Source organism: Ischnura elegans, chromosome 2 (assembly GCF_921293095.1).
Source record: "Ischnura elegans chromosome 2, ioIscEleg1.1, whole genome shotgun sequence".
Taxonomy (NCBI): Eukaryota; Metazoa; Arthropoda; class Insecta; order Odonata; family Coenagrionidae; genus Ischnura; species Ischnura elegans.
In genome coordinates this window covers 90006164-90019699 of record NC_060247.1, presented here as the reverse complement: position 1 = coordinate 90019699, position 13536 = coordinate 90006164, and the positions used below count along the sequence as shown (strand labels likewise).

The following is a 13536-nucleotide window of genomic DNA, read 5'->3' as shown; positions in this document are numbered from 1 at the left end:
GTCCGAAACTGTCGTTCACCAAAATGAGTGAACGCGGCATTAACATGAAAAACAATTACCGAATAATCACTGCGGAAGCCTCCATACCATACCATAGCCTTGATGAAATATACATTAAAGAAAAGTTTGCGATAAGTTGAATTTTTTAAAGCACCCGCGGCCAAAACTTCACAACCTCTCTAAAGTATAGAAATATATTATAACTCTGACGTCATCAGTGATGAGATGCCAGTGTTTGGAAAGTATTTGAGCGTTTTTGCGCTCTTATGACTTCTAATGCTAATTAATTGCTTCTTAAACGACCAAAAGTTGACATAAGGCAACTCTTCCTCAATTAGATTACCCTTCAAATATTTGTAATTGGAATTTTCTACCGCAACTCCACTGAAAATTATCGTTTCAGAACTTGAAAAATATTATTCTTTTGCTATGAATTATTCATTAGATATTAACTTTTTTTTTAATAGTACGGTTACGAGGCTAAGGCCAGTTTTGATCACGACCATTACGCTAAAACAAACTTCCATTCGATTTTCGCGTAAATAGACCGAATAATCTTGATATTATCAACATGCTCCTAATTCTTAGACAAGGATCACCCATAGGGCCTCAGTAAAAATTCTGATTTCACTTGCAACCTTATAACGCATCATAGAGCACAGAATTATTTTATCTTTAGTCTATAAAGTAGAAGATTATAATTAATTATTTCATTAAAATGACGATCTCCTAGTTTCTTGGGGGATCCTTTTTAAGAGAGCGTATGCCTCACAATCGAAAGGTAATTTTGTGATGTTGTTCTCCATGGAAACATACCTTAATAGGTAGAATACTCCAACAATAATTACCAGCTTAACACTCACGTTATCCTCTTAAAATGTTAAAGATGCATTTTAAGCTCACATCGTTACCAATATTGGCTTATATCTTCAATATGAAAATTTTACCACAACATCTTTTCGAAGGTTAATTTTTTATATCGAATATAAAGGTCTCAGTTGAAATATTTTAACTATATTCACCCAGAAAATTTCGATATTGTAGCGCAAGTTGTCAAAGAGTAGTACGTCACGAAAAATTACAAAATACGACTGGTAGAGTAATAGTGATGCTCCCTCTTAAGAGACGTTTCTTAGAGCAAATCTAACTTGACCCCACGGTAATGAATGTTCTAAGTATGTGCATACTTAATTTCTTTTTTTCCTTCCTTTCTTTGGAGCAGGAGCCTGGCGATCGGAGGCCAGGATACGCTGGCCCGGGAGCGAACGCGGGACGGCACGGCCAGCGCCTATTCGGGTCACTACAGCACCAAAGGACTGACTCCTTCGGGCAAGGGGCAGCGCGAAGACCTGCACATACAAATGCGGGTACGTTCATCACCCTCCCACCCATCCAACTGAACATCAACTCGCCTCACATTCTTCCCATTCAACACTTTTAGGGATGCCTGGGATGTATACAAGAGGGTACCTCTTTTCGACAATGTTCAATATCCGGAAAAATCACAGTAATATAAACAATGTAATGCTGATTCCCTTCCCCAAGAAAAGAATGGAATTTACGCATCGAGCCATATTGAGAAGGACATAAAGCATTTCCCTCTATTTAAATACATGAAAAATCACGAAACTTTGAGAGTATTCTCAGCTAGTATAATTTGGCTAAGAAGATACATTATATTAATTAGACACAACAGTTTTTGCAAATAAACATGCTCATTCCTAACATAAGAATTTTGCGCAATTTCCCTTTTTAAGTACAGGCAAGTCGGCTATATTTAGGCTGACTTCAATCCATCTTCAACTGATCCCGTGATAGTGCATAGCGACCACCATTCCTATGTTTTGAATTTTCAATAATTGGTAAAAACTTGCAAACTCCAATAAATATTAAATACGTGATTTTCGTGATACGTTTTCTACATCGATTCTTATTATCGGCAAAAATTTTTGATTCACACTTTCGAGGTTTGACAAAAAAATATCGTAAATAATTTCTTTAATATAATATTTAAGGGCCATATTTTTAGGCAGAGAGATGTCAATTAGAATGAATTTGGTAAGGAGATATTTAAAACCATGTTTTGATGTTTTAACTCACTTAAAATTGGAGTTTACTTAGCACGGAGTTCTCATTGTATGCGATGGTAAACTCACAAACTTCATTCCGATTTTCATTTCATTCGACATCGAATAACTCGATGAAAGAGTTTCCTTGAACCAAAACCTTGTATGCAAGACAAAATATTTTCACAGTCCAAGATAAGGAGAACCTCTTGGTAAATGACGTAGGTGGTCTTGAAATCTAAGAAAACATCATAAAAGTGAAAATTTGCAAGGGGGCAACGGTGCACTCCAAAATTAATGAAGAATTAACATAACAACTTGTATCTATGGCGAGCGAGAAACATTTACCACGGAATGAAAGGGGAAATGTACCAATTCATGACTCTGCATGTAGCAATTCTGATCAGACTATCGTCAATTTTCAAGATAAGTTAATTGATGCACATTAAATCATCTATTTGGCACGAATATATGCCACTTTAATTTATTATTTATTTCTATTTTATTATTAGTAAGAGCTTTATTAATTACTTTCATTGCAATTTTAATTCCAGCAAATCCCTCGAAATATAAATGGAAATGGATTGGAAAATGCCAGAGGAATTCCTATGCAATCCAAATTAATTTGGAATAAACGATGCTAAAGTTTATTTCGGCGACAAATGATACTATAAAAACCAATGAATACGTTAAGTGCGATAATGTAGAAATTAAAGTATACGAGCTTAAGAAAATAAACGAAGCTAAAAAGATTTTTAAAATACTTATAAATAAATTTTAGGTACATTAAATAAAATGAAAAGTATTTCGGATAAATTATTCCGGAATTTATCGGATTGTCAGTTTGAAAGAGACAAGTAACTTCCGGAGAAATATTTTCCGTTTAGTTTATAAATTGAGGCATTAACCACGATTTCTTCATTGTTATAATATGCATTCCTTTGAAGGAATTCTCGGTACCGTAGGTAACAGCTGAGGGATTTTTAAATACCTCATCGTCTCAAAAAATTAATTCAGAGAAAAGTAATCTAACTTTTAAAAGTTTCACTCGATATATATTAACAAAATATTATGGTCTACATATTTAACAGCACTGCAGCATTATCAGGACTACAGTAAAGTGTAAAATGCTGACCAGAGCAAAATTATTTTATAAATCATATATTGAGTGGCATTTTACTAAGTCACGACGGAGTTCCACGAAGTATCGGCCGCTAGTCATTTTTAACCAAAAGATTGCCGACAACGGTGGAAACCACGTGAAGGGAAAGTTGTTTACGAGGATTATGGAAAACAGGGGGATGTGAACCGTTTATAAACGAATTTTCCTGAATGTCCCGCCAATAGAGACAAGACTACAACGAATATATGCATACACTGGCGAAGAGGTCACAAGAAGCCATTGTTGTAGACGCCTAATGCTTAGGCTTTCATGAATAACAGAAACACCGGCTCCCCAACTACGCCTATCCTCAACTGGGTTTACTTCCTCTGCTTAGCTTAAGCCCTACAAAGACCCCATCTTACATGACTAGCGATTTGGGCTCCACCTCCGCTGGAAGAAAATACCCCGCACGTTGCAGGAACTTCTGCGCCGCTTCCGCCTCTTGATTGCGCAAGTTCTCAGCTAAGAATGCGTTCGGAATGACGAGAAGCGATATCTCTTGTTAAAGAGCGTGCGAGGAAATTTAAGCTCCAAAATACCTTGAATCCTTTAAAAGGATGCATCATTCCCCCTACGACGGTCTATTTTCGTGGCGTATTGCTTGTTTAAAAATAACGCCTGTTCATACGTCGACTTTGACAACTTAAATTGTCAAACGATAAGCTGGACTCGTACGTGCGAAAGGTAACTGAAATGCACTTCAAAGAGAGTGACAATCGATTAAGGACGTGGTCGATCATTATTCGATCTATTAGCAAAGTAAAAGCATTAAAACTTTAAACGTAGTAGTAATCGATGGCTATACATGTATGGCAAAAGATAATCACTGATTCAACTACGCAGGGAAAAATTTAGTTATAGCTAGTTATTTCAATTTATTTCTTGTGAGGGATCAATAGTAACCCAAAATTAAACTTAATTGTCTCACTAAGAAGGGGAGATGAAAATATTTCCTATTAGTCAACATCGTTTCTTTCATTTTCATATATATGCGATCATGAAGCGTATTGATACATTTTGAATAATGCATAAATAATAGAAGCGAAATAATGTTTTAAATTACAGCTATGAAAGTCAACTTCGATGAGTAATTCAGGCACAATACTGGCATCTTGAAATTATGATGATGATCGGAACGTAAATAGCAGACCCTTGGAAACGCTTACCAGTACCATAGATATAAATATTTTACCTCATTATTCCTTTAATAAGACTTTTATATTTGAGATAAAGACATTTATTACATGTTCAAATACTTTAAATTTGATATACTCTGAAAATTTTTAGATGATAAGTAGCATAATTTTTGGCTGTACATATACTAAATCAATAAAATCTACTCATTGGCAGAGTAATTAATTGCTAATTCAAATATTTCGCTTGCTTTACGCATTTCCATGCTAAATGATTTTGCAGCTCGGTAAGTTCGATAAAAAACTGAAAATTTGTAATGATTATATTACGAGAATTCAACATTCATCGCCTGATGATACGACCTGCAATGGTCGCGAAAGCTCGCGTGGCAAAGCGCAATACGCAGCTGCTCCCGAAAGCCGTTGACAACAATGCACCTCGCTGCGAAAGCCTACGTTCCAAGCTACGTATATTACAAGAAATTAATAGCATCTATACTGCTTCTAACAAGTTTTTGCCATTTCATATAAGCATTCGTCTTTCAGTAGTAATATTTGGAAATATGAAAAATTGGTAGGTGACATATAAAGGGCAATTTCTATCGAACATTGTTTTATTTTGAATCTAATATTATTTTTCGATAATAATGTTTCACATTCCTCCATCGACCTTTTGTTGTAAACCTCTCGCAGACCTAAAATTATTATGTCGTTCACAGAAAAATTACTTAGCATCGCTGAGGCTTTCTTATGTTTTTTATCGGGGTAATTTGAACTTCTGAGATTGAATAAAATCAGCTTGTATGAGTAGACGAATATTACAATAGAGGACTCTTCATTCGGTCACCGGATGTTCTGCCATCCACCTCGCATGAAAATGTGTGAACGAAAGTCGCCACTCATATCAATGATGGCAGATCTATTTTCACGAAGCTATAATTAGAGCTGTTAACCGATATTTATACTTAAAATATAACTAAAAACTTCAGGCTTTACTTTGTGAAACCTCTCCATATTGGAATTAAGGAAATAAAACTTTGTAAGGTTCACTGATTGTTTAATTAAGGGCACGACCCGGGTTTCGTAACTTAGTTACATCGTCAGGTTATAGTTTCGTAACTTAGTTACACCTGACGATGTAACTAAGTTACGAAACCCGGGTCGTTCCCTTAATTAAACAATCAGTGAACCTTACAAAGTTTTATTTCCTTAATTCCAATGTATATTTAAGACCATATAATTAGGAAAATTCATAAATTTTCAACACTAATCCTCGCCAGTGCGAATACTCTATTGCAAATATTGGGGGCCCATGGATTTTATCCAATCATCGCCGCGCTTCGCTGTGGATATTTTTGAAACCCGATTAAAATGCGTCCTAAGTGCCAACATAAATCTATCTTCTATGGGACGAACTTCTCCATGTAGATACCATCTAAACTTGTTTCGAGAATGAAGCAAGCGATAAGATACTTTGAGATCGTACACATAAAGATCGTACACACTCTTTCAACCTCTTACTTGAAGATTTATCGTACATCCCCGCCGACGTTTCCCTTATAACTTAAACGTCACATTTCTCACAGATGATTCATGAACCAATTGAGCCTCAATACCGGTGATTTACGATGTTCGCGGCTATTTGACCACCTCAGCTACCGCACTCGCGAAATTTACCTTTTCAATCCAACTGGGTCTCTTTTCTGTTAGAGATACGTCTCAAGACCATGCGCTAAGCTTCCTATCGCGAGGGTAACCCTAGAATGAGACATTTTTCTGCCTAGTAAAATCTGTTACGGAGAACTTATATGATTGGTTAAAATCAGATTTCAAATCAACCGTATGATTGTCCGATGCAAGGCTGGAAAATTGCTTTCCCATATACATACATGTACATCTGAATATTCCATAAGTTGTCATTAGTGTAGCATTAAATGCACACCATGTAAGGTCAAAGGCATTTATTCAACACAGGACGCTTGAATAATTATACTTATTAAGGGAATCCATTCATATGAGTAAATTGGTTAAAAACAACATCCACATGTTCATTCGCGTAAAAAATTCGCTGAGTCAACGAGATATTGAATTCTCTTGATAATTCCAAACAATTTCATGTGAATTCAACCGAAGTTCAGATATTTTGCATGATTAAAGACTTGGATTCCATATATTATAATTGGTATTTATACCTATATAATGACCACATTCAAACTTTAAATTTAAATAACGTTTCTCTAGTTTCGTATCGAGAGATTTTTTTCATAATCATATTTAATACTGACACTGATGAGATTACGCCCTAAAAATGAAAATATAGTATTTTTTAGAAACGTCAGCGTCATCTGTAACACCACCCAATAATAATCCCGAAAATTCCATTTATAACAAATTAGAAAGCATAGGAACCTTCTCCTTCAAAAACTACATATATTTGCCAGTTTTCATCATGCATTGGGGCAAATAGACAGACTTAGTACATCATTATAAGTGTAAATTAATGACAAATAATTTCCATGTTTATTTTATACTGTACTAAAAGGTAAAATGAGAACGAAAATTCTGGTAACCTGAGAAAGCTAGCAAGCCGACTACGAAAATATTGCTTCTTTGGATCAAATGCAATCGCAATCAATTCCGAAAGAGGGATTATTCGAGAGTGAGTCTACGAGAGAACGCGTTCAACTGCAGACGCATTCAAGAGGCTAGGTGGTCATTATTCAAAACATTACATTATCCGAGCTAGAAAATAATCATATTCACAACAAAAAATTCGATGAAGATTTGAAATAATTAGTTTAATGCATTTTTTCTATTCTTACTTAGGATGACTATTGTAGCTGCTTCCTAAAGTAGATGGAATTATACATGGAGCACTATATAAAAATATTTCTTGATTATCTAGACCTTTTTTCAAAAGCCTACGCACAGTGGGCGGAAATCGGAAAAAGCCGGACAAAATTACAAAATGGCTTTTTTTGAGTTATAAACTTGAAACTTCGCAGGTATACTCAAAAATGATTGAAATTTATTGATATGTACTTCATTTGAAATAGATCTTACCCGTTACTGAGATACAGAGGCTCAAACGTGAGCAAATTTCCATAAAAACGCCCGTCTTCAATTTTCTCTGAAAATCTTCCAAAGTAAGTGGATGGTGAAGTTATGGGTGGGTTCTTGCCGAATAAAAAACCACATAATCTGTTAGCATGGTGTTTTTTTCTTTAATTTTCCGTAATCTTAAAGAATACAGCCCATAAAATCTTACCGTGCAGTAACAAAATGGCGGATACTGTTTTTCGACGAAGTTTTACATTTAGGTAGAGTTTCAAATAGGTTTTCGGCAAGGTCGCGCAGAGTAACTTATATGAGAGCATTGTTTGAAAATTTCTTGAGGTCTTTATTTAGTTTCGGAACCTTCGGAAATATATGTGAAGAACAGAAGGAAAAATTCGGGTTATACCTTCTATCTCGCACACGCTCACCGAGGCGGCCACAGAGAGTTCGTTCTCGATATATAGAGATAATTGAGGTAAATTGCACAATTTTGTGGAAATAAACAAATTCAGGAAAATGCGAAAATTAATCGCGCAGGTCCTTTAGAGTTGAGTTCTGGATTTTTTGTGCTTATAGCACCCGTCCTAATACCATAGCAAAGAACCACTACTGAATGAAAATTTTCATTAATTAGTCAAGATTGTTTCAAGTATTCATAGATACCATTTTCATCCTATTCCTATTTCCTCCAATTTAGACGGAAAAATGAGCAAAGCGCAAGAAATAAAACGATTATGACCTCAATGAAGTGTCCCTGTGGGCAGTGGCGCAGCGAGGAGGGGGTTTTGGGGGATAAAACCCCCCCACAGAGCTCAGAGAAATTTTTAAGTTTAATCCATTTCACTTTATTGGATTAATATTACCCAGAGAATAGTCTAGATATTAATAAAATATCCCTCAGAAGGCCCTAAAACTCACCATTTTGAACCATTCATCTGAAAATTTTTCTAGGGGATTGTCCTCGCACCTTCCGCTTACCCTGGCGGGTATTCCACACCCTCAGACACCCCAATGTTTTACACCCGAAACCCCCCTAGCCTTAATATCTAGTTGCGCCCCTGCCTGTGGGGCTATTCCTATCACCTCGTCCGTAATGACTTCTTCCTCGGCTATAAGGGGCACTTAAAAATAATTGCTGCCCATCTTTACTCTTCCTACCAATGAGCCCGATTCTATTAAACCCAGACTTTCTGCGTCTATTGTGGCCTGCAAAAGAATGGAGGTGAGCTAAGTGTGTGAAGAGAAATCATAGCAATGAATACTCAGCTCCCTAAAATCTTCGCCTATTGTATGCCAAAGCGTGCTACTAAGGAAGCTTAGCACAGTGGGCGGAAATCGGAAAAAGCCGGACAAAATTACAAAATGGCTTTTTTTGAGTTATAAACTTGAAACTTCGCAGGTATACTCAAAAACGATTGAAATTTATTGATATGTACTTCATTTGACATAGATCCTACCCTTTACTGAGATACAGAGGCTCAAACGTGAGCAAATTTCCATAAAAACGCCCGTCTTCAATTTTCTCTGAAAATCTTCCAAAGTAAGTGAATTGTGAAGTTATGGGTGGATTCTTGCCGAATAAAAAACCACATAATCTGTTAGCATGGTGTTTTTTCTTTAATTTTCCGTAATCTTAAAGAATACAGCCCATAAAATCTTACCGTGCAGTAACAAAATGGCGGATACTGTTTTTCGACGAAGTTTTACATTTAGGTAGAGTTTCAAATAGGTTTTCGGCAAGGTCGCGCAGAGTAACTTATATGAGAGCATTGTTTGAAAATTTCTTGAGGTCTTTATTTAGTTTTCTTTGAAATAAGTTTGCGTCGCCGGAAATTACATTGATTTTTCGATCGCGCGGCAGGGTTCTTCTCCGCGCGTCGGGAGTTGGATTAGCCGCGCCGCGGTAAGGTTATTGAAGCTGTATGGGTTTTAACGCTCAACATTCACCGTTTTTATGTTTTGCTTCAAGACACCGATTCTCAAATGGTCTATGGTGAAGACAGTGGAGGTTTTTCATGCGATGTACTTGCACGTATCATCGAAGTTCATTTCGTTATCATCGGATACGCTCGAAGACTATGCTTCTATTAAAAGCGTTCAAACCTCGACAAAGTGAGTTGTTTTCCTGGGACTCATACAAAAAGACCTACCAGAAAGATACCAGCTGAGACCCTTATAACTTCTTCAATCACCGATCCCTGACCCTCAGGATTCTAATTTCGAAAACGGTCGTTTTATGACACCCTGGAGTGGAGCCCTTGGCCGTCTTAACGGAGGTATTTCCATGGGAACTTCTAGCTTTTTTAAAATGTGCATCATACCCTCAGTTCTACTTTGACATACAGATTACCATGTCTTTACACGTTTACCATACGTTCCTCCCCGTGTACGCATAACGTGGATAACCATAGGTTCGACAAATTTATAATTTCTAAATTTTACATAGGCTCCATCCGCCATTCCATATAAAATGCCACCTCACATTATTATCTCACCATTTTAGTTTACTGTTTAGTTACTTAATTCTAATTTCAATGTTTACTATCTATCCACGAATAAATGTGTTTTAATTATAATTTTATGCCAATTGGCGTAACTGATTTAACCCTTCTGATTGGACTACTATTTGGGATACCGATCTATTTAATTTGATTAATTGTTGAACTTCGTTATAATTTTTGGAATCTCGGAAACGTATTGGATTATGATGTAGTATGGGCACTGTGGGAGTGAGTCAGTTCTAATGTACGACTCAGCAGATTGAGCTGTGAGGCGAGAGAGTCTTATTTGGTGAGTCGCGACTCCCTCCCCACACGACTCCCCCCCCGCGCTCACTGCGTGTGTTGGAGTCGTGTACGGTGGAAGTCGGACTCCATGCGCACACGACTCCTTCCACATACATTTTCCGTGTGAGGCTCATCGCACGTTCGGCGGGTCAAAGGGAGCACATGGCACTTTCCGCGGCACTACTCACCTTTTCACGCGGCTTGAAAGATTCTCCTGATTCATTTTCTGGGTATGACTAAAGAATATTATGTGGCCATTATCGTAATTCTCTCTCCTGTATTTTCCAAGCGTCGCACAGTGGGCGGAAATCGGAAAAAGCCGAACAAAATTACAAAATGGCTTTTTTTGAGTTATAAACTTGAAACTTCGCAGGTATACTCAAAAACGATTGAAATTTATTGATATGTACTTCATTTGACATAGATCCTACCCTTTACTGAGATACAGAGGCTCAAACGTGAGCAAATTTCCATAAAAACGCCCGTCTTCAATTTTCTCTGAAAATCTTCCAAAGTAAGTGAATTGTGAAGTTATGGGTGGATTCTTGCCGAATAAAAAACCACATAATCTGTTAGCATGGTGTTTTTTCTTTAATTTTCCGTAATCTTAAAGAATACAGCCCATAAAATCTTACCGTGCAGTAACAAAATGGCGGATACTGTTTTTCGACGAAGTTTTACATTTAGGTAGAGTTTCAAATAGGTTTTCGGCAAGGTCGCGCAGAGTAACTTATATGAGAGCATTGTTTGAAGATTTCTTGAGGTCTTTATTCAGTTTTCTTTGAAATAAGTTTGCGTCGCCGGAAATTACATTGATTTTTCGATCGCGCGGCAGGGTTCTTCTCCGCGCGTCGGGAGTTGGATTAGCCGCGCCGCGGTAAGGTTATTGAAGCTGTATGGGTTTTAACGCTCAACATTCACCGTTTTTATGTTTTGCTTCAAGACACCGATTCTCAAATGGTCTATGGTGAAGACAGTGGAGGTTTTTCATGCGATGTACTTGCACGTTTCATCGAAGTTCATTTCGTTATCTTTGGATACGATCGAAGACCATGCTTCTATTAAAAGCGTTCAAACCTCGACAAAGTGAGTTGTTTTCCTGGGACTCATACAAAAAGACCTACCAGAAAGATACCAGCTGAGACCCTTATACCTTCTTCAATCACCGATCCCTGACCCTCAGGATTCTAATTTCGAAAACGGTCGTTTTATGACACCCTGGAGTGGAGCCCTTGGCCGTCTTAACGGAGGTATTTCCATGGGAACTTCTACATTTTTAAAAACGTGTATCATACCCTCAGTTCTACTTTGACTGTGGTGAAGGAAAGCTAAGTTCTCTTGAGTGCGCAGAATTTGTGAAAGTGATTTTAATTTGCTTGTGGAGCGTAGAAATTTCCACTTGTCTGTAAGTACGTTTTTGAATAAATCCCCGAACATCTTTTTCAAAATAGTTATTTTAATTTATATTATCAAATTTAGCTGAAAATTTTCTTAGCATTCCTTTCCTAACTAAAATAAATTAAAATTTAAATTATCAAATGCCACTGTTTAAATTCCAATCGATACAAACATATCCAATATGCATTCAGAAAATCATATGTGGCAGTGCAGCGTACACAAACCAATAGAATATTTATAGATATCAGGTGAACGATATTTTACATCTCCTAAGTTATTCATACTCGACGCTATTGCACCGCAGATTTAGAACCCCATGATTCAGCTGTCCTTCAGTGTGTTGCAAACTTAAAACTATCGTTTTTCTTAATTTCGAAATGACTATACTTCCCTGTAGGATAATAAGGTTAATGGGTTTTAAGATTAAGAAAAAATTAGGATAATAAGGTAAGCAATGTAAGCATTACTTTTCCGTTGATCATGATCAGTAGTAAAGAGAACTTGATCGTGTAAAATCCAGAGTTGAAATCATTAAGACCATCCACCTGCCTTTCGATATAGGTAATGTCTTTCTGATTTTGTAACTTCTTTTGTCTCTTTTTTTCACCTAAAGCGGATGGGATGACAAAATCGTGTCGACGTCGGCAGTGGATTTCCCCAGATAGTGTCATCTAAAATTGTAGAGCCTATATGTGAGAAGTGCCTCCGATGCAATTTAAATTCTTTATCAAAAGTTTAGAGATAAATGTAATTAACCAAGAGAAAGTGGAAACTTCAGTCGTTACCTGTAGCGCCTTTGTTACCTGCTGCTTTTTAATCAAACTAAGAGATACAAGGGAACTCATGACTAGGAATTTATCTGAAACATCCACTTGTTGCCACATTTGCTTATATTGAGAGTGGCCCGAACTTCCATCAAAACCGTACTTAGAGATTAATCTGTAGTTCACCACACATTTTAATTCTTGAGAGGTGGAAGTGGTGGCTAAGCAGGCTATTGTTCCCAATATGGTGTGGTTCAGTGGTGCTTGAAGGTTTACTTCGCATATGGTCTCAGTTATTTTAATTCCTTCGTTATAAGCTGCCTTTTTTGCTATCGCTATTCTATCATAACTGGGATACAATTCGTGTCCATGGCTCAGAGCTGTCCTACGAAAAGACCCATGTTGACGCTTGGTCAAATCAGAGGCAATCATCAATGACAGAGCCTCTTCCACTGTCATCTCAGGGTGGACCTTTTCACTCGTCCTCCACTTTGAAAGAACTCTCTTAGCCCGAGTAGGGGTCGCAGTTGTTATTTCTGCAATTAGGTGAGCTGCTGCAGTGTCTCCCTTCTCTCTCAAACTCACAGATGCCGCGAGAGCAAGCTCAGCAGTAGTAGCAGTATTTTTTAAAGTTTGAATTTTCTTCTGCGTGATCTAACAAATTAGGTGCGACATTTTTTTGGCCGCCCTGGAATGCCTGGCAAATATAATACAAATTTTGTAGCATGAAGCTACAGGGGGAATTTTATTTAGTCAATCAATTTGAGAGGAATAGATTTTTACAAAAATACAAGACTCAACCGGCTGTCGTTGAAGTATCGGGAAAGTGATGCATAACAAATTCTGGAAATGTTATAGAGTCAGCGAGCCAACTTTTGTATCGACACAAAAATCATTCATTATATCGAGAACTCTCTACCCATTTCTTAAGGTATGGCCATAGAATGCGTTTTGTCAGGAAGTCATTGAGAAATTTCAGAGCATCATGGCCTTGTCTTAAATTCAGCCTCCGCGATAAATAATGGAGCAAATACTTTTTACCGAGTGAATGATTTTTTTACCAATTCCAATATTATTTTGTAGATATCAAGTAATGTAATAATGTGAGGTGGCATTTTCTATGGAATGGCGGATGAAGCCTATGTAAAATTTAGAAATAATAAATAT

At 37.0% G+C, this 13536-nt stretch overlaps 1 protein-coding gene across 4 annotated transcripts in view; it reads left to right on the top strand.

Moving 5' to 3' along the window:
* The window catches only part of LOC124154156 (CB1 cannabinoid receptor-interacting protein 1-like), a 189601-nt gene that overhangs the window by 139830 nt on the left and 36235 nt on the right, over nucleotides 1-13536 (top strand). For all 4 annotated transcript variants that reach the window (XM_046527695.1, XM_046527694.1, XM_046527693.1 and 1 more), the window contains exon 2: nucleotides 1223-1367. In XM_046527695.1, coding sequence (XP_046383651.1) covers nucleotides 1223-1367 — 145 coding nt within the window. The remainder of the gene's footprint in view (nucleotides 1-1222; nucleotides 1368-13536) is intronic.